A 21933-nucleotide genomic window follows, 5' to 3' on the forward strand; every position below is an offset into this window, starting at 1 on the left:
AAATGTGGTATGAGACTGTGCTAAATACTCTATTTTCCGATTGCAGGGGTGACCAACGGCGCGGCGTCGGAGTCGGGCAGCTCGGGCTCGGAGCCGCTGGCCGCCACCTCGCGCCGCGTGCACGCCGCCAGCGCCGCCGGAGGTCGGTGTATACACACACACGCACCGGTAACGTTGCAGGGGTTGCCAACGCGCGGGGTCGGAGTCGGGCAGCTCGGGCTCGGAGCCGCTGGCCGCCACCTCGCGCCGCGTGCACGCCGCCAGCGCCGCCGGAGGTCGGTGTATACACACACACGCACCGGTAACGTTGCAGGGGTTGCCAACGCGCGGGGTCGGAGTCGGGCAGCTCGGGCTCGGAGCCGCTGGCCGCCACCTCGCGCCGCGTGCACGCCGCCAGCGCCGCCGGAGGTCGGTGTATACACACACACGCACCGGTAACGTTGCAGGGGTTGCCAACGCGCGGGGTCGGAGTCGGGCAGCTCGGGCTCGGAGCCGCTGGCCGCCACCTCGCGCCGCGTGCACGCCGCCAGCGCCGCCGGAGGTCGGTGTATACACACACACGCACCGGTAACGTTGCAGGGGTTGCCAACGCGCGGGGTCGGAGTCGGGCAGCTCGGGCTCGGAGCCGCTGGCCGCCACCTCGCGCCGCGTGCACGCCGCCAGCGCCGCCGGAGGTCGGTGTATACACACACACGCACCGGTAACGTTGCAGGGGTTGCCAACGCGCGGGGTCGGAGTCGGGCAGCTCGGGCTCGGAGCCGCTGGCCGCAGTGTTTCTGATTCTGTTGTGACTAATTGTAGATAGGATTAAATATTAAATTTATCGGATGATATTGTGTGAAATTTATGTAACGTGTAATGTAACACATACATTATGTGTTACAGAGGAGGCGTCGGGAGCGAGAGCAGCGCGCGCGGACTCGTGGGACAGCGACGCACCGCTCAACGCGCATAGGAAAGGTATGCGAGCGTTTCTGGGTTCTATTCCTTACTAAAAATACATCGTATTATTTTTGTTTACTTCTAGGTCTTTATTTAGCTTTTTTATGACCTGTATAAAAATATTATGAAATAAATTTTGTTGTTAGGTAAAGGTGTTGGCAAGAAGAGTAAAAACGGTCCCTCAAGCAGTCGAACTAACGGTGAGATATTTATTTTATATTAATATTATGAATTATTAATAAAACAATCTTACATGGATACTAAATAATTGAGTGTAATTTATTAAAGAAGAAAATCATTTTATTAGTCTTTCAAATAGAAGTATGAAAATGTTTATCTATATCTAAGGTATAGAACATTCTAGCCATAGACACAATAAGTACACACAGCTTCTTCATAGCAATGATGTAATGTTTTCCGGAGGCACATCAATAAAGTATTTAGTATTATTGTCGATATTTAGCAAGATGTCATCATTAATAATAAAATTGTACTGCCACTTAGCATGTTTTATTGAATAAAAAATCACTTAATATAATAGTGAACAGTATGTCACTACTAAATTAATAATATCAATTAAATTAATAATAAATTATCGTATCCAGTAACATTTACGTCATAAATTGTATCATTGTACTATTGCATAGGAAGTTATTAAAGTGTATATGTATATTGTGCACAGCGTACAGCATGTCGCCGGCGGAGGGCGAGGGTGTACTCGATGGTGAGGGTGAGGGTGAGCAGCACTCGTCGTCCTCGTGGGAGCACAACGGACGCGTGTCCGACAGCAGCGCGTACTCGAGGATAGAGGTATGCATATGTTATATGTTTGAAGGTGGTAGAACCCTTTGTGGTTCGACTCCGGCGGCACCACCGCCACACCTGTTTCTACCTAATAACAGCAGTGTTAGGCGCTGCTGTGTTCCGGTTTGAAGGGTGTGGTAAGGGAGACAGACTTTTCCGAGGCGTTCCAGCTTAGTCCTCAGGGGTAGCGGCGCATCTGTGGCCGACCTCAGGTAGAAATATCTAATCCTATTTGGGGTTGATTACAGATGTCCATGGGCGGCAGTAGCCACTTACCATCAGGTGGACTGCATGCTCGCCTGCTACTCCTATTTTATATATAAAAAAAAATGTTATTTTTAAGAAAGGTAACACAGTACGAGCGACAGCGTGCGTGGGCGATTGATGCTCACTGCCGCTATAGATCGTTAACTATAGTCAACGAAAGTAGCGTAACGACAACGCGAGACTATCACAGGCCGCTGTTCGTATTATAGAGCCCTTAGGTGTACATTTTTTTTATATATTTCAAGGGTATGCATTTTTTGTAATGTCGGGCCATCGTTCGTGTAATAGCTTTTTTTCTGTGGCTTTAAGATTTTTGTTTGCTCTGTTCAAGTATCTGTCAATTATTATAGGTTGTGATAGTAAAGTCAGTGGCCTAGAAATTCAATTTCTCAATCAGAGGGTGTCAAAAATTTTAATTTAATTTTTTTTTCAAAGTTATGTGCACTCCTTAAGCTGACCACTTGTGTGTGTGTGCGTGCAGGTGGTGGAGGAGGAGCTGGCGGAGGACGAGGTGGAGCTGACGTACGACGAGGACCGCGCGCGGCACCGCCCGCGCCCGCGCACCCGGCCCCGCCCCGTGCAGGTTACAACTTGTGCTCGTTATTAATAATCTATCTATCTGTTCGGTGAAATACCGACACGTAAGACCGCAAAAAGCACATGTCGTGTTACTGACAGCGGAAGCAATCGACTCTCATCTCATAATGGTCCAATGGCATCATTTATTTGCGTTGATTATATAATTAGCATTTTTACATTGTTTTATTCCTTCATAATGACAGTGAGTAACTTGTCATTCAAACTATAAATCAACCGTCATTCAAAATCGCACCCAATACTACTACCCTCTTACATTATCTAAATCTGGTAAATTGAGTATGAATAATCGACTTCATAAAGTTTTTTAAAATATATTGTACGGTATGTTGTGTCGTATTGTATTATTTTCTACCAATCATTTCGTGATTTTTTTTTTGTAAACGTTTAACTTTTAAAAATGAATTTACAACAACTAAATTTTCTTACATATTTTTCGCGAACACAGGTCACGTATAATTCAGTATTTAAAGGAAATTGTTGTTACCTACAGCTAATGTGATATATTGTGTGTTTCAGCGACCCCGGCCGGCGCGCAAGCGGCGCCGCGCGCGCAGCTCCGCCAGCAGCGCCGCCGCCCGGCCCAAGCGGTGAGTGCGCGCATCTCCTGCCACTGTATACTTGAAGCTTGGAATTTTATTATAAATCTTATATTGATTATGACTCTTATATTGATTATGAACCTTACATTACTTATGACTGAACTAAGTAGTGATGTATAATCCCGCGAAACTGAAAGTTTGCTCTGAAGTTTTTGCGAGCAGATGTAGTCATACAATTTGCTATGGGGACGCGATTTATTTCTATATGAAATTCTGAGCTGACTAGCAGTTTTACGCGGACTATACTTGATTATAAAATTTAAGTACAATATTTAATTAACGTTATTTATTTAATGTTTTTTTTTTCTATAATGTAATGAATTCAACCGAATCGTTTGAATAATTTACGTGACGTTCTTCTATTTATTAATTTATTTTTAAAAAAATCTCAATTTATGTCCAATTTTAGTTTTCCCTATAAAATTGACTTTTAATGCAGTCCAATTATTGTGAATACGTCTCGAAGACCAAAAATGTTATGAATTCGGCTCCGAGACCGAAAATATTAGGATTTCCGCGGCCGTTAGAACAAATAAAGAACCGAATGTTCCTCTTCCAACGAACTATTTCAAACTATAAATTTCTATGCTTTTAATTCTACAGATTAAAATTAATACCAACGACAGATAATTAATACGTAGAACCATAGACAAAACTGAACACCAATAATACATATCTAAATATTTGTCTGTCAGGATACGGGAGCGTTTCTCGGAGGGTTCCTGGTCATCATCGGAGTCGGGATCTGGTTCAGGGTCCGGCTCCGGCGCCGCGGCTCGATCAGCACGCTACGAATCTGACCGCTCCTACCGCCCTAACGCACCATACTCCACCGACGATGACGCGCCGCTATTACATTACAGGTACAAAATCGACCAGTCCTGCCCTCTTAACGCACTCCATGATCTTATAGAGAAGTGGCTGGTCCTGCCGTGCTGACATACTCCACAATCGCATAAACACGAGGGCAACTCCTACCGTCCCGACGCACCTCACCATGATTCACTTCAGATACGTGACAGCTCCTGCCGCCTTGACACTCCATTATCCTACAAATACGTAGACTACTGCCGCCCCAACTCATTACTACATACACCTATAGTCTGATTCATAATTAGGTGTCCAAAAGGTAAAGAAATGTCACTGTCAAAATTAACAAGAAACACAAACTTTAACAAACTCAACAAAAAACGAAAATTTAACAAATATACACAATTTAACAAACGCATTATGTAAACGAGAAAACATTAGAGTCTGATCACAATCACGAAAATGAATAATATCAGTTACGAAACTAAAAATGACAGCACAAGAAAGTCTTGGATTCCGATTGTGTTACCATTATCACATTTTAATTTTCTACCATAAACTTTGTTTTTTATTATTATTACTGTATGGAACGAAATTGAGGTGATATAAATATTAGAAAATGTGAATTAATCTTAATTTATTTAGATTATTATTTTACTATTGTTGTATTACTTAAATATCGACAAAAATAAAAACTACCATTTCTAACGTATTTTCTTGATAGGTCAACACCTTTGTTTACATTTTGGACACCTAATTATGAATCAGAGTATATATATTTTGCCTAACAAAGTTTAAAATTTGACACTTTCTAGTAGACAGAAAAGTGAAATGTTAATTATTCTTAATATGTTATTTGCATTAACGTGTTTGTTTGTTATCAGGCAAAGGCAAGAAGGCAGCGAAGAAGCGGGACCTTCGGGTCGTTCCAATTCCAACTCGAGGGTGAGTCGATACTGAATAATTATGGCTTAATCCTTCTCATTCTCAGAGGCCCCTACCCAGCAGTGGGACAGTGGCGTTTGTTGATGTGTGTGTGAGGGTATATTGTATGTGTGTGTGCAGGGTGGCGGCGTATCCCTCCGCACCCGGTCTCCGCGGCGGTACAACGAGGACAGCGAGGAGGACAGCATCGCGGCCATCAGCAAGCGCACGCCGCACCACCACCACCACCTGCGGCAGCAGCGGCGGCTGGCGTCGCGGCGGCGGAGACACCTCGCGGTGAGCACACACGACACACGACACACGACACGACACACGACAGCAGGAGGACAGCATCGCCATAGTACCACCACTGCGCGAATACACTCATAGGTCTTGGCGTCAACCGGTGACGTCACGCCCGAGTCTTGGCGTCGGTCGGTGACGTCACGCCTCAACATTGCATAGAAAAGTTAATTCGATATGTTGATGTGTTTTTATGCACGACGTCATTCGCTTTGATTAGACTTTTAAAACCGCATATTTTATACTTTAATTTGTTAAGAAGTAAATTATTTTCAGTCTGTCACTAATATTACGTACTACTTACTTATTTATGAATAATAATAATATCTTTATTTGTTAATATAGGTTTTACAGGCTTTTTAGATTTTACAAAAAGGTACAAAAAGGCCCTCATGGGCATACAAATATTTATCGTCATAACTTGTGGGCAAATCTTATAAGTAATATGATTACAAATGGTCATTAAACATTTTAGTAGAGTCGCTTATCCTGCCAAATTGTTTCTAATTTAACATTACCTAATGCATGTGCATGTGATATTGCAGGGTGCCGCGGGCAGCGGGGCGGGGTCCGCGGGCGTGTCGGGGGCGGGGCCGGGGGGCGTGGCGCCGCACACCGCCGACCACAACTACTTCAACGGACACGCCACGCCGCACACACACAACGGTAAACATACGCGTATGCTTCAAGGTGGTAGACCGACTCCGGTGGCACCACCGCCACATTTAATTCTGCCTTATAACAGCAGTGTAGCGCTGCTGTGTTCTGGTTTGAAGTGTGGTAAGGGAGACATACTTATCCGAGGTGTTCCACTTGCAGCTTAGTCCTCAGGGGTAGTGGCACATCTGCTCAAATTTTGCTAATTTTGATTTTCTTTATATAATTTAAATTTATTTTATTTTTATTTATTTATTTACAAATTTGTGTACACAGAACATAACAAAGAAATAGAGTATTAAAAAGAAATGTAGTACAAAGGACTACTTATTCCAACCTGGAATTTCTTCCAGCAGCCCCTATGGTCAGAAAAATTGTATGAAAGGCAAATAAAGTGTGCACCGAATAGATAAGTAGGATAGATATCATATACATATACATATATACAATTATATACACATAATATATACAATAATATATACATATGTCAATATATACATACAAATATATACTTAATTATGACAGTGATAAGTAGTGCTCTTTTACTCTTCTTTTGAACAAAGAAATACTGTTGGAAAGACGAATAAGGGGCGGTAGTGAGTTCCATAGTCTAACTGCATGAACGGAAAAGGAGCGGGAGTAGAAAGAAGTTTTGTGAGAAGGATAATTAAGAAGGGATTTCAGATGAGATCTACAAGGTGCCAGAGAAGGCCGTGTATATGAAAAACGGTGATTCAGAGGTTATTACCAATTCATATTTAATTTAACTAGCCAAAAGCGCAGCTTTATAAGGACTCGCGTCCTACCTGAAAATAGACCTGTACCCGTACCATGAGTTTTTACGTTTAGACAAATATGACTGTTTTGGAATTTGTTTTTCTAATTTCCCCTAGCGGATTGTGTCAGAACTTGGAAATAGTATCCTGCACCATTTGGGTGTTTAAGTTTTCTTCCCAGGGTCCCAAGCTGGATCGTTCGAGCTTCCATTCTTGTATCAACGCTCGTAATGTATAAACTCTGTTTCGATTCCCAGGTAACAACGCAAACGGTCACGCGAGCGGGTCCGGGTCCGGGTCTGGCGCGTCCGGGCCGGGTCCGGGCGGGCCGGTGTCGATATCGTCGCGGGGTCGCGTGCGGCGCCTCACCGCTAAGGCCCGTGGTCTGTTGAGAGACTGACGCAAATCGTGTCGGCTATTGAAACTGACGCAAGCTGTGTCGTCTGCTGAGAGACTGACGCGAGCTGCGTCGTCTATTGAGACTGACGCAAGCTGTGTCGTCTGCTGAGAGACTGACGCGAGCTGTGTCGCCTATCGAGAGACTGTCGCGAGTCATGACGTGTGTGACGTGTGCAGCAGCGGGGAGTGCGGTGATTAGTGGCGCTGTTAGCGTGCCGGTGGCTAGAGCGTGGTGGCAAAGTGGCAAGTGTAGTGGCAAAGTGGCAACGACTAGTGCGTGCATTGTGACAGTGTAACAGTGACTATTGTGAGTGCGAACAGAGTTTAGCTGCACAGTGTCTATAGTCCGATTCATAATTAGGTGTCCAAAATGTAAACAAAGGTGTTGACCTATCAAGAAAATATGGCAGTTTCTTATTTTTGACAATATTAAATTAATACATCGATAATAAAATAATAATCTAAATAAATTAAAATCAATTCACATTTTCCAATATTTATATTAACTCAGTTTAATTTCATACAGTAATAATAATAAAAAACAAGATTTATGAGATAAAATTAAATTGTGATAATGGTCACACAATCGGCATTCAACACATTTTTTGTGCCGCCATTTTTAAGTTTCGTAGTTGATATTATTTATTTTTGTGATCGTGATCGAACTCGAATTTTTTCTAGTTTTCTTAGCGCGTTTTTTTTTAATTGTGTGCAGTTATTAAATTTTTGTTTCATGTTTAATTTTGTGAAATTTTTCGTTTCTTGTTAATTTGTTAAGGTTTACAATACCTGTAATCGAATTTTGACAATGACATTTCTTTGTTTACATTTTGGACACCTAATTATGAATCAGACTATAGTGCATGGAATCAGGGTGGTGGTATTGACTAGTGTATGCACAGTGGTGGCACAGTGACTAGTATGCACTCGGTGAGTGTGGAGTCAGTGACTAATGCGTACATAGTAACAATGTAACTATTACATATATGAGTATGTGCATAGATTGTGTAGCAGCGCCTGCTGACGCTTGCACAATTATAGAGAACTTATAGTTCTATCTCACGAAGTCTGTTCAGGTTCCATAGATGTCTTCGTAAATTAAACGCTAACTAAATTAAAATTAAAAAATAAAATTCACTTATAATTCAGGCAACTAGGACCCATAATAGCAAACTAAACTTCGTGGTAAACGCTAGCTATCATACTTCCTGAAATAAAAACAAAATATGTATTTTATTAGACAATTTAATAAAGTAATATACATATTATTTATTATTATTATTAGAATCCCGTCTTCTAAGTCGTAAGAGAGACTTCGTGAGATGGAACTCCTACAGAATTCCTACTGACAATGTAGACGCGGTGACAGTGCAATTGACATACAGGGTGGATACCTTCATACGATAATAAATGATAATACAAGTCCTACTCCTTCCTAAGAACATGTGACAATAAATAAAAAAAACACTTAACATCGAATTAAAAAAAAATCAAACACATTATAATAAATAATGGGGTAAAAATTGAACGCCATTTATAAACATCAGTCCACTCAACTTTTATAAGAGCGGCAACAGCGCAGTGTCATGATGTAAAATCTTTTGCTGCGAGTGTGATCCTTATGTCTTAGGTATAAGGTACAATATGCATTTCCTTACTTTGACGACTTTGCAACATTGTAGTTTTATTACGTCTCCATTTAAAATCTTTTTGCGATTAGACAAAGCGTATAGGAAATTTTATAAATGCAAAAAAAACATCCTGTGCCTAAAGTACTAAAGATATTTGATTGAAAATTTGTTTGGAGGCTCGGGAGATGGATAGGTTCATGTGGTTAAATTTATTGTCGTATGACAGTATCCACCCTGTATAAAGGAAAAGCTGTAGGAATACTAACGACATACAACAGTGACTAGGGAACACACAGAAACAGTTTAATGATAATGACATTATGGTGGATTACAAATATACATTACACTAGTTTTTGCCCGCGGCTTCGCCCGCGTTTAAAAGAAAATAATATGACATACATAAAACTGAAAATTCGTACCTTCATTGGAATTACAGTGGCGCCATCTGGCGAAAATTGTTCGTACCAACTCTGAAAACTTCGTGGGCTCATGGACAACAACTTTGCTAAAGATCATCACTTGATCAAATGCATAGTTTACGATTCAATCCTTTAGGTCCAAAAGACCGATTCTCCAATTAATTGATCTTAGATCGCCATCCCTAGTTCCCGTGGGATTTCCGGGATAAAAACTATCCTATGTCCTTTCTCGGGTGTTAGACTATCTTTGTACAAAATTTCATTAAAATAGGTTCAGTGCTTTAGCTGTGAAGAAAAGACAACCAGACAGACAGACAGAGTTACTTCCGGATTTATAATATTAGTAAGGATAAGGATTCTACACCTATTCCTGCCTAATAACAGAAGTGTTGCTGTGTTCCACTGTACTTAACCGAGGCCATCCATCCAATTAGTCCGAGATAGCAACACATCTGTGACCGACCTCAGGTAGGAATCTAATCTTATCTGGGGTTGATTACATACGTCTTTTGGGGGTAGTACTTGCTATCAGGTGGACTGCATGCTCGTTTAGTACATGAATGTTATAAAAAAAATGGGAAATGATCGGAAAATGATTTTAGATATAAATGAAATTTGAAAAATACATATTAAGAACAGAGGTTGTATGTAAAATTGTAAACAGTTATTAGTATTTATTGTTATATTAGAGAAATATTAGTCCACACACACCTTTAAGCGCATCAAAAGGAGAGCTCCCCATGACCTTCTCCCTTCTTAGAAATTGCCTACAAGGATACACTTATAAATGGGTGCGCCACTGGGCGTAAACCATGCATGCCTACTAGTAACCACATAACCTCCAGCTAAATGCCTTGAGAGGCAGATTGCAGGATAAAAGGAGTTAAAAAAAAAAATATTTGAGAAATGTTCATGTGTAATCTAATATGAATTGTCGTCAATTCAACAGGGGAGGTTACTACCATCTCTTAACACAATATTATTTTAATCATACTTTTACTTTTTTGCAGGAAATTTAACTTTTTAAGCAAAATATGATAATTTCAGTTGGTTTTATACAATGGATAGGCGAAAAATTAATAAGGGTTTAAGTTTGTTCATCTGTGTATGAAGGAATATTTTACTGTTTTAAGGAGGAAATAACACTTTCCTGAACTATGATGGTTTTTAAAAGATGGTGGTAGGGCCCCCGAGCTATGTGTGCTAACAAGTAATATACACCCAGACAGTGGTGGACACAGGGGGTTGTAAAGCTTCAACCCCCTCTCTTTTAATCACATACTTAAGTCACGTGACCTCGAAGGGGTAGTTAATAATCCCGAAAATGGGAGGACCTAACCCCTCCAAAATCGAAAATGGTATTAAAGACAGACACTGGTTGTTCTTAGAGGCAACAAAATTTAAAAAGTAGGAGGACTTTTTTCTTATAGTTCTCTTTCTAAGTAGGCCTTATTGTCGCTACCAACCTAGTTTTGACTGGTCTATGACACCTGAACGAAAATCCTTGGTACGCAATCCATTTTAACCACGAAATAAAATAAGTAAAAACATTTTTTTCAAGAACTTGTCAAAGATCGACTTTGGTTGACAAAACATTAGATAGATTGATTATTAATAATGAACGTTAATCTACCAGTTGCAAAAACAATAGTAGCAAGTGTAAAGTCATCCTGAACGTATTTGTATTAAATATTTCAGAAATGTTTACTCGTACAAAGGAACATGATACGAAAATGTCTTCAAAATATGTGTTCATATTTTGAAAAAGTGTTTTAAAATAAACAATTTGTACTTAGGAAATATTGTTTTATTAATAATTTATTGTTACTGTACAAAACGTATTTGTGTAAAGTTATCATAATAAATGTGAATGGTCAGTTTATTATTAATAATTATATAGGTGTAATTGTAAAAATTTAATTGTAAATTTACATTTTTGTATTTTTATAGATAAGGGAATCTGTTACTATGTATTATTTTACTAAATAAAGAACAAACTGCTCGTATATCACTGCCACTGTCTGAATCGAAGAATATGTTTTGTGGTTTCTACACACACACACCAACACCCATATTCGGCACAATTAATTTTTTTCGAGACGCTTTCTACACTCATAGCCCCACACTAGGATCTCCTGTGACGAGGGTGCCATAGACAAACACATATACAAATACACAAACACCCAGACCCAGAATAGAAATATAAACTCATCTTTTACATAGCTCTGGCCGGGGATCGAACCCGGAACCTTCTGCGTGCTGCTACGCTGCTAAAAAAAAACTTTAAAGAGTCATGGAGCCATTCTTAATGGATTAATAGCTGATTATCTTAAATTGTAAAATCGGTCGCGCACGGCACTTCTTTGCTCGAATATCGATATTTATACGCACAGACACACGCATAAAGTCACATTGAGGTGACATGTGTACTTAAAATAGTCCTTACATGTAATGGCCATGTTTTGATTAATACATTATACTTTTTATATGCACGCACTAACGTCAACACTTGCAATCTTTTAGAAGGGAACTAACAGCGCCACACACTACAAGGCATAACCCTTTTTCCTTACGTGACAAATCCACCATTCTATTACCACAAAACATGTTAAAGATTCGTTCAAATAATATCAAAATTAGCACATATTATTATATTGTATTTAAGTAACAATATCATTTATGTCCATTATACTTGTCTATGTAAATATAAATCAATATGTGGTGACTTTCCGCTGCTCGCCAAGAGTTCTCAGTTCGGAGCTTGTATATATACATGATGTTGAGAAAACTTCGATAGCGTGATTCAGAGTACACGTGGCGCCATCTCGTGCCGACTAGCGGGAAGTCACCACAATATATCATTAGTTTTTAATAGAATAATTGAATTTTGCTCATAAACTTTGATATAAAATGTTTTTTTTTTTTATTTAATTCTGAATATTGTTGTTGTATATGTATATGTAAACGGGAACCAAATTTAATGTATATAACATTGTAGTGTTTGTGATACAAATATTGTTACTGTTGTAAATACAATGTTTCAAGTGCTGAGTAACTTAAACCAAACTTAATATTTAAATTTATAAGCTCATGTTTAATTTTAAGTACTTTGAATATTTAGTATTTGTATGTTTTGTGTATGAGACGGCGTTTTCTTGTCACGCGGTGAGCTCGCATGCGTCAGTCGCATCTTTTGGTGTCATGGATACTATTCCTGTCATGTAATGTCATAAAAGTGATAGCATAGTGGTCTGTGAAAGTGGTTGATAGGTAATCTCTGAATCGAGGAGTCCGAGGTTCAAATCCCAGACACGCACATCTAATTTTTCAAAGTTATGTGTTATAATTTTTTTATTTCTTGCTTTAACGTTGAAAGAAAACATAGTGAATGAACCTGTACACCTAAAAGTTTAAAAAAAAATCTCAAAGGTATGTGAAGTCTACCAATTCGCACTTGTCCAGCGCGGTGGACTATGGCCTAATCCTTCTCATTCTGAGAGGAGACCCGTGCCCATCAGTGAGACTGTAATAGGTCGATAATGATCGCTGTCATCGAATTAAGTAACTGGTGCGGGTGTAACACGAAAATAAACACCGCGTGACAGGAAACAGGCCCTCGTATTTAATTTGTTAAGCAAAATCCGGTGTACCTGCTTGTACAAGGTTTAGTTGAATTTTAGTTACAATTGTTAAGGTGTTCGCGCACTTGTCTTTAGTACTTTGTGGTCCCTATAATGTCAATACAATATTGCTTCTGAAAATAAGAGTTGCCTAAATTTGTACTATACAATTCAAAATTTAGTGTTGTTCATGAAAAAACATGATGAGTGTAATTAATATTTTATGAAGCATTAGTTCACAATTAATATTTTTTAGGATTTCCAAATAATTTTGAGTGTCTTTTTATATCCTGCTAATATAAGCATTTTCGTACGGGTATGAGCCCATGAAATGATGAATATTTTAAAATAAGGGACAAATAGATATAGGATAGATGAAAAATGTATGAAATCTTTCAATCCACACTTATGATACTGATACTGCAGTTGACGTTTGGTACAAAAACCAGTCAATATCCTATAATATTGAGCAATATTGCTCATATTGCTCGATATTGAGCACTGGACCACAAGACTAGTGTCCGCGCACCTTAACTTTAAATATAATGTCAATGCCATTTCAGTACTTATGCTATAAGGATAAGATATGTTTTGGCGTTCGTTCTCGATGTATTTCAAATGTACGTTCGGGTGCGTTTATAGAGTATCCTAAACGACGGAGCTTATCAGTGTATAGTGGACGTTAATTAGTGTCGGTGCCGGTTAATCCTCTCGTCTATAAACGCACCCTATTGGTGTTGCCCGCGCGAGAAGTGGGTTTATAAGCATTTTTAAATTTCTACTTTGTTTTTAAGAAAAAAATAAGAGGTATTTTTAGTCGGACCGAATGTGAAGTGTGTCATTTAGTCGGAGCGAATGTGAAGTGTGTCAATGTAACACATATTTTTACCGTGGGACGGAAGTTGCGCTCGTTTGTGTAACACATAATTTATTTAGTAATGTTGCCATTTATAATATTGTAAAAACTATTGAAATTATGTATTGTAAATTCGCTAAATTATATAAGATAATTTCACTATGTTGACGAATAAAACAAAATAATTATTTTTATTATTTAATCGATGATATTTTTGTAAGCCTCTTACCTCGTATCTTTTAGTGACGTCACTTATAATATTGATAATGTTGACATTATAATTTATTATCTATAAAAATGTTTAACAGTAACATTATCTGAATTATTAGCATAATTTTGATAATTTAATTAAAATATTAAGTCACATCACATTTTATGAAATTTCGTAATAAAACCCCCTTTGTGACGTCATAGTTAAACCTGGTATGTCATATTTAGAAAACCTAACCTAACCTATCCTAAACTTTAGAATATTTCCCGCGCGGGCGTGTAAAGGTTGTCAAGTCTCGAATAAATAGACTTAATAGACTGTACGAAGCACCGTCTGATGTAATATTAAATGTTAAGCGTTACTCCGGCGCCGCACACACGTGTAAATAGTATATGTTGGATGTGTGTGTGTTATGTACGTGTAGCATGTGGGTGTGTGCGGCGACCACGTGATAGTAGCAATTAAGTGTGTAATTGAAACCAAACTGAATAAATGAATATTTTGTAAACGATTTGTTGTTTTTTTGTCTTATATTTTTTATGCTGGTTGCAGACAGATCTAAGGTAGATAAGCTTAGCTCATGAGGACTATGAAGTCGAGGCAGTTTTGCATGCTTGTGCGCAAGTATCAAGCTATATGAACTTTTAGCAAATTGGGATCTGCCGAGCTAGGAAATCATGCGAGGGGAATGACTGTACTCCGAGAGTCTTAGGCCTTTTGTCCACCGCCACCGTCACCGAACCGATACCGAGAATGAGATTATTTCGGGCCGATTTTAATATGACGTGACGGCGATAGTTTGTCCACCGCGACCTATACCGCCGGTTTAGTTTGTTCCAGCTGTTCAAACGTGTATATTGCCGGCACATTGGCCCGTCAATATTTCGATGCCGATCTAGCGGTCAAGCCGATCTACTCGAAGTACCGGCGGGCGGGATGACTCTTGTGACGGACGTGCGGTGGACACGCTTATATAGTAAATGTATGTACCGCTACTTCGGCGCCGTCAACTCGGTATCGGTTCGGTGACGGTGGCGGTGGACAAACGGCCTTAGTGCGAAGCTTGTATATCGACAATATATTGAGAATAAATTGATAGCGTGATTCAGAAACATGTGCGTTATCTCTTGACGAGTTGCAGAAAAGCGCTAAGGAATTGAACAACGCCACATACAGCGTGCCCATGAGATGGGCGTGAGCGACGTATACTCGGCCGACCAGAGTTAACCCCTGTTCTATGCATACGTACGGACACGGTGGTTTTACAATAAAAGCATTTGCTTAGGCTAAAAAGCAAGAAGCCGAGGTCTTAAAAACAAAATTAAAAAATAATTAAATGATGTCAGTCAGCTGTCACTGTCAAAGTTACAAGGTGTTTTGGAAATCTGAATTATACACGTCATGTTATATCGAAGATCGTGAATAAATAACTTAAATTCAATATTTTGAAATACAAACTAATACGGTAAACGACAAATTAACAAAAAGTTGTTGTTAAGTGATTTTTGAACAAAATATTTGGGTGTAATATTCGCAAGTATTTCGCCATATTTACAGACGGGAAGTCGACCCACAGCTAACAGAGTCTATCGATAATATTCGATAATGGATCCAATGGACGGCCTGGTGGAGGAGGAGGACTCTCCGTACGTGGAGAATATCGTGGCTTCAAAAACTACGTCGTGGATTATGTTTAATCCGATTACATTCTGTAAGTTCCAATATCGATTAGTCAAATAAATAGAGATAATGTTTAATTTTGTATAATAAAATGAAAGTACTAAAGAGTATGCAGTCCAGCTGATGATGAGTGACACTCTTGCCTATAGTAGTGCAGTCAGCCCCAATAAGAAGTTCTACCTGAAGTCAGGTCCAGACATGTTTCTGAATCACGTTATCTAAATTTTCTCATCATCTTGTCTACGAAACCCAAAAAATCTAATATTGTCCATATACAAGCTTCACAATAAGACAGTAAGAAATAGTAAGAATAAAGTGGATCCCCAGCATGATTACCGAATAACCCGGCGAAACCCTGAGAACTAAACTGGAACATCTACGATAAGTATGTCTACCTTACAACAGCCTCCAAACCAGAATACAACAGTGTTACAATATATAAGGCAGAAATAGGTATTATGGTGCTGCTGTGGAGTGGAACCAGAATGGGTTCTATCATCTTCACAAATATATTGTTATTTTGAACCCTACCTATTTTTCTATTCATCCCTACTATAACTCCTCACCTAAAGGTTGTCTGGAAGAGATCGCTGGTCAGCGATAAGACTGCCTTTTGTATTATTTGTTAATTTAGTTATTTATTTTTATATGTATTTTCTTTTATTGGGTACAATAAAGAGTATTGATTTGATTTGAATTGATATTTTTATATGTTGAATAAAAGCTTTATTTTCCTACATAAGGGGCAATGACATTGCAATTGATCAAAATGGTAATAGTTGTTAGTAGATTCTACAAATAATTGTATGCAAATGAAATATGTATGAGTTTTATTGGAGGTCACTGAATTTTAGTTTTATGTTGTGATTCAGTAATCTGTGTCAACAAGATAAGGGTTTGTTAACATAAGTAACGGACATTACAAATTAATTCAAAGTTATTTAGGCAAAAAAAAAGGAAAGCATTTTTTTAGGAGTGGTTTTACGAGCTGTGTTCTGGTTAGGTTAGGTTAGGGTGTGAAGGGTTTGGTTAATGAGACATACTTTTCCGAGGCATTCCAGCTCAATCCTCAAGGGTAGCACAGCTGTGGCCGACTTCAAGTAGGAATCTAAACTTATCTGGGGTTGATAACACATGTCCATATGGCAGTAATTTACCATTCGGTGGACTGCATGCTCGTTTACTACTCCTATGTTATAAACATGTTGCGTCGTTATAGCAAATTGTAGATATATAGGGACGAAAACAGTGCGGGGTCCCAGTACCCCCCGCTGCCCGCTCTCGCCCGCAGCGACATAGCTGCGTTAGTGTGCACTTACGTTACAGAGTACATGCTAACTAAACCTGTGCGCAACAACTTCAGAGCGCACTAGAAGTTTGCAAACTATAACATTAGTTCTCCACAGTGCTCCAGTTCCTAGAGTCCTACGGCTGGTTGCTGGTGTTCTCGGGGCTGGCCGCTGCCTACTTCGTCTACTTGATCAACAAACATACAGACTTCTTCCGCGAGAAGCGAAGGGATGCTCTTTATAAAAAAGGTAAGCTTAAATTTAGTTTTTCGTGTTTTAATTTTAAAAGCAAGAAAATTTGTTTCGCGTTTTATGTCATAGATAAGTATAGATATCTCACTGCCTTGTAATTGAAGGAAGCCATTAAATGACTTAAACGGCTGCCATACAATGTCGACATGTGCAGGTAAGTGGTGCGAAAACACGATATCAAAGAAAAAGTGCAGAGAAATATCGTTTCATTAGTAAATGATCTAAAAACTACATGTTTTAATATTTTTCAAACAGGAATATAGATGATAGTGACAATTTCAATTGTCAAAACTGGTTTCAATTTCTTGTTAGGAGTGAGTAATCTTTACTAATCTATGATTTATGTATGTATGTATGTATAAAAGTGGAAATTTTTAATTTACTACATACATTATACTAATGTTGTTAAAAAACAAAAAGTTCGTATGACAAATCTTCTATCTAATTCAGTGGAAAAATAAAACATAATCTAGAATCTAGAGAAACATTACTTGCTTGGTAGAGTATTTAAATGTTAATGCTTTGTCTATGGTTTTTATTATTTAATTAATTTCTTAGTGATGTTTGAATATTCCTATATTTTTTCTATGTTCATCAAGGTCGATATATTTTCGATATTATTTGATATCAACCTAATATCATTACTATGATCATCATACAAATCAACTTGTATGTTTATAGATCCGGACCTAGCCCTAGCCCGCGAGGAGGCGGTGCAGCGCGCTCGTGAGGAGCAGCAGCGGCGCTTGCAGCTAGCTTCACAGCAAGCCCTCGAGCTACAGAAGGAGGTATACACTCCCTAGTTTATCCGCACTTCCTCCCACTCCCCTCTATAACCCTCGACTCTACTCAAGGACAAACAAAGGAGATAAACCTCCCTCCCTCCTGTTTTTCTTGTCTCTATTCAGCTATTACTCCTCTCTCGCACGTAGTTAACACAGGTAATTCTTAAGGAGGACGCATGTTATTATTTTTGTCCACCCATTACTGTCCCGCTGCTGGTCACGGATCTCCTCTCAGAATGAGAAGGATTAGACCATAGTACACCATGCTAGCCAAGTGCGTATTGATAGACTTCATATATCTTTGAAACCTTTGATTTAAGATTTCTCAGGTATGCATGTTACTTTACGATGTTTCTTTCATCGTTTAAGCTAGTGATAATTAATTTCTAATACGCACATAACTTTGATATTTTTTCTGATTGATTATTTGAACTTCGTACCTCTCGATCAAGAGGTCGAGTTTCTTAACCACTAGGCATAACTGTTTTGTTTTTGGACGAACGCACGTTTGCATTCAATAGTTACACACACAATAACACAAACATATACATAATATATAGTTAGCCAACTTTTACGTAAGACCAGGCAAATATAACAAAGACACTTATAAGAAGAATCCCGACTTAACTATTATTACTATTAACAGACTAATTGACAATATAACCCAGCATTAGCATTTCCGTAACAAATAATACTATATTTTCCCTCATGGGGCGTATAAGCAAATTTCGCTTTAAAAAAATATTAGAATTTACATATTTGTATTGTGTTGCCAGCGTGAAGAGAAGAAGCGAGCTGAAGCGTTGGAGCGGCTGCAGAAGTATGGGGCAGCGGCCGGGAATAAGTTGGGCACTGCCGACGATGGTGAGACTCTACTTAACTCTGATATTACACAATGTTATGATAATACGAGCTTTTGCTCGCGGCCTCGCTTGCGTTCGAAGTAATATTTTCATCCCCTATTTTATCCCCGTGGGGGCAGAATTGATCAAAATCCTTTCTTAGCGGATGCCTACTTCATAACATTTACCTGCATGCCAAATTTCAGCCCGATCCGTCCAGTGGTTTGGGCTGTGCGTTGATAGATCACTATGTCAGTCAGTCACCTTTCAGTTATATATTATTTAGATTATAGATACACACGAATTAGTTTAATGGTTACTCTTTGTTTGACTCCGGTGGCATCACCGCCACACCTATTTCTGTTAGTAACAGCAGTGTTATTAGCAGAAATAGACGTGGTGTGTGTGATGATGATGATGATGATGATGATGATGTGTTCCGCTTTAAAGAATGTGGCAATGGAGATGGTTCCAAATGAATCCTCTGAGTTATTTTCGGATCGTAGATCTTATTTGAGGTTGATTACAGATGTCCATACGGCAGCAGCTTACGATCAGGTGGATTGTATGCTCTTTCATTACTTCAATATTACAAAAAATGCTTTAGATGAATATTTTACTGATAGGACTTTTTTATTTTTTTATTTTTTACAATATAAGAGTAGCAGACGAGCAGGCAGTCCACCTGATGGTAAGTGGCTACTGGCGCCCATGGACATCTGTAATCAACCTCAGATAGGATCATATATTCTTACCTGAGGTCGGCCACAGTTTTAACACAGTTGGTTATGTTGTTTAAGATAAAAGGTCGTTACTAAAACTATCGTTAAAACTCGATCACTGTGTATTCTACTGTTTTAGTTTATTGTGTCCTTTCTAAAACCTATTATTGTTTTAATCAATGGCAGATTACATGCCGCTAAGTGCGGGCGCATCGACGTCATCGTACCGCCCGCCCAAGCGGTCCAAGTGTGGGGGCGGCGGCTGTGGCCGGTAGACTGGGGGCGACGGAGAGGGGGGGGGAGAAGGAGGGGGGGAGTGGAGAGGGGGGGATTGGAAGATAGAAGAGTGGAGGTGATAATAGGGGCGAATGTGACAGGGGGAGAAGTGAGGGGCAGGGGAGAAGGAGAGTGGAATGGAGCAGAGCAAATATGAAAATAGAGAGTACTGGAACAGAGGGAGAATAGGGGAGGAGAGGGAGAGAAGGAGATAAGATCCCTCCTTAGGGGAGTAGAAAATAGAGAAGAGAGGAGATGGGGGGATGAATGGAAAGAGTTTGAATAGGGTGAGAGGGGGGGTGTAAGGTTGATAAGATTGGAAACAACTGCCTTAAAAAAAGAGAGAGGAAGATGTGGGAGAGGGAGAGTGATACTATACAGCAATAATAGTGTAACTTACATTAAATATGTAAAAATCACTATGATTTTTTTATTTATAATACTATTAATATATTGTAATAATTGACTCCTATTATTAAACCAATCTATTCTTTAGCTATCAAATATCCAAATGTGACTACTTTGAGTACTCAGGAGTAAGTAGTACAGTCTTTGGTAGTCAAAACATTGGATAGATTCATTATTAATTACGGGCTTTTGACTAGCTATTTTCGGGAAGAAATCGAAACCAGTGAATAAGTTAAAATCTATATGTTGATGAGCACATTTTTTAAGAATAATGTAGTCGCAAAGACGCAAATCACACTACCAAAGCTAGTCTGCTAGGGCCTTAGATAGAGTAGACTTAGTATTTTTAGATATCTATGCCTGAGACATAATAGACACGTTTTAATAATATAATATCATACATATATTTATTAGCCGGAGCAGATTCTCATGTTGATTTTAAACTAATGTTACAATATTATGAACATTTTGAAGTAAAAGAAAATATTAAACAGATTTCTGTTATTTATTTCACCGGCGTTGTACTTCTTTCCTTTGGCTGTAACGACGGAGACGAGTGATGTTTAAGAAATGGGTGGCTTCGTTTTTGTACTAATACATAATCATTCATCAAAATATAGGTATACCTAATCATCGTATCATAAACATCATACCTAAAAATATAGCTATCTGCAAAACTTACAATATATACTCATAGATAAGTAAAGATTACTCACTCCTAACAAGAAAATGTACCCAGTTTTGAGAATTGAAATAGTTTCGTAAAAAAGTTTTGCCACGTCTCCGTGATAAAATGTCGCTAAAATATTTGAAATAATTATTTATTTATTACGTAATTATTACGTAAATTAGTTATTTATTCGTAAATTTTCTCTAAAAATGTTTTTATTTGTCAAGGATTCAAAAAAAGAACTTACTAAAATAAGCCGTTTGTGGCTTCATTCAATTTCAAGGAGGCGAAGTATCTTTACTAATCTATGTATATACTAGGCAACTTGGTTGGCAATTGGTTTTGTAAAAAATCGCTTTTCTTTTTCTCATATGTTCCAAAAGTTTCCATTGAAAAAAATTCATAGCGCGATTCAGAATGCATGTGCTGCCATTTTTTAACGAATCGTATTCAATGATACTGCCATTTTATATAACTTGTTATATTGTAATAATATGTATGGTGCGATGGAATATAAAGGTTTATTTTAACTTATTTCGTTTTTCTGTTCGAATTTAAATGTGTTCATATTAGTTGTAATATTTTTATCTTTTATATCTGTTATTCAATACAAAGTCACATGGACATTAAAAATTATATCGATTACCTATTTATGTTAATCGTTTATGAAATAATCGAATAACCCTAATCGAGTAGATAGTAATCTACTGAAGTCTTCGATTACTTTTAATAGTTATTTATTAATTAAATATTAATTTATGTTCATCACATTAATCGATTAACGAAATAAGTGTCGCTTTTTGGAAATTTCGAGTTTGGTGCATTTATATCTATAGAGACATTGTGGGGCAAAACAAAATCATATTTTTAACCGACTTCAAAAAGGAGGTGGTTATCAATTCGGCCGGTATCTTTTTTTTTATGTATGTACACGCATTACTCCGCCGTTAGTGGACCGATTTTAATTCCATATAATGTGTATGAACGTGTTTATACACGGGCTGTGCTTGTCAACATATTGTATAGAAAATGTTGTCTGACGACACGTTCTATGTAGATATGAAAAGCCTTTATTGTTTGTAGTGATCCTTATGCAAATATATTATAATACTTATAATTAGTCCACTGTTGGACATATCGCTATATCCACATATCTACTAAAATATTAATAGTAATCTAATTTAATACAAA

The 21933-nt window shown here is 38.4% G+C and overlaps 2 protein-coding genes across 2 annotated transcripts in view; both read left to right on the forward strand.

The window, feature by feature from the left end:
* BRWD3 (bromodomain and WD repeat-containing protein) overlaps positions 1–8944 on the forward strand; it is a 43047-nt gene extending 34103 nt beyond the window's left edge. Inside the window, exons 30-41 of the mRNA XM_073087039.1 lie at positions 47–275; positions 580–674; positions 886–960; positions 1089–1142; positions 1625–1752; positions 2495–2596; positions 3130–3200; positions 3908–4075; positions 4907–4967; positions 5088–5243; positions 5795–5915; positions 6940–8944. Of these exons, the coding sequence (XP_072943140.1) occupies positions 47–275; positions 580–674; positions 886–960; positions 1089–1142; positions 1625–1752; positions 2495–2596; positions 3130–3200; positions 3908–4075; positions 4907–4967; positions 5088–5243; positions 5795–5915; positions 6940–7082 (1403 nt within the window). The 3' untranslated portion in view covers positions 7083–8944. The remainder of the gene's footprint in view (positions 1–46; positions 276–579; positions 675–885; positions 961–1088; positions 1143–1624; positions 1753–2494; positions 2597–3129; positions 3201–3907; positions 4076–4906; positions 4968–5087; positions 5244–5794; positions 5916–6939) is intronic.
* Positions 8945–15159: 6215 nt separating this feature from the next.
* LOC140752795 (uncharacterized) lies at positions 15160–19701 on the forward strand. The gene is made up of 6 exons (XM_073087145.1): positions 15160–15283; positions 15376–15529; positions 16905–17036; positions 17721–17827; positions 18601–18688; positions 19575–19701. Exons 2-6 carry the CDS (start codon positions 15424–15426, stop codon positions 19661–19663), a joined length of 522 nt encoding a protein of 173 aa, XP_072943246.1. The 5' UTR covers positions 15160–15283; positions 15376–15423; the 3' UTR covers positions 19664–19701.
* The last annotated feature ends 2232 nt before the right edge of the window (positions 19702–21933 follow it).

The sequence above is a fragment of the Epargyreus clarus genome, unplaced genomic scaffold (genome assembly GCF_041222505.1).
Source record: "Epargyreus clarus isolate Ecla_fem2 unplaced genomic scaffold, WU_Ecla_fem_2.2 ptg000025l, whole genome shotgun sequence".
Classification (NCBI taxonomy): domain Eukaryota; kingdom Metazoa; phylum Arthropoda; class Insecta; order Lepidoptera; family Hesperiidae; genus Epargyreus; species Epargyreus clarus.

Coding starts and splice junctions, on each gene's coding strand:
- LOC140752795 (XM_073087145.1), top strand. CDS start 15,424: ATGGATCCAATGGACGGCCTGGTGGAGGAGGAGGACTCTCCGTACGTG. Junction 15,530..16,904: donor GTTTAATCCGATTACATTCT/GTAAGTTCCAAT, acceptor AGTTCTCCACAG/TGCTCCAGTTCCTAGAGTCC. Junction 17,828..18,600: donor CCCTCGAGCTACAGAAGGAG/GTATACACTCCC, acceptor TTGTGTTGCCAG/CGTGAAGAGAAGAAGCGAGC.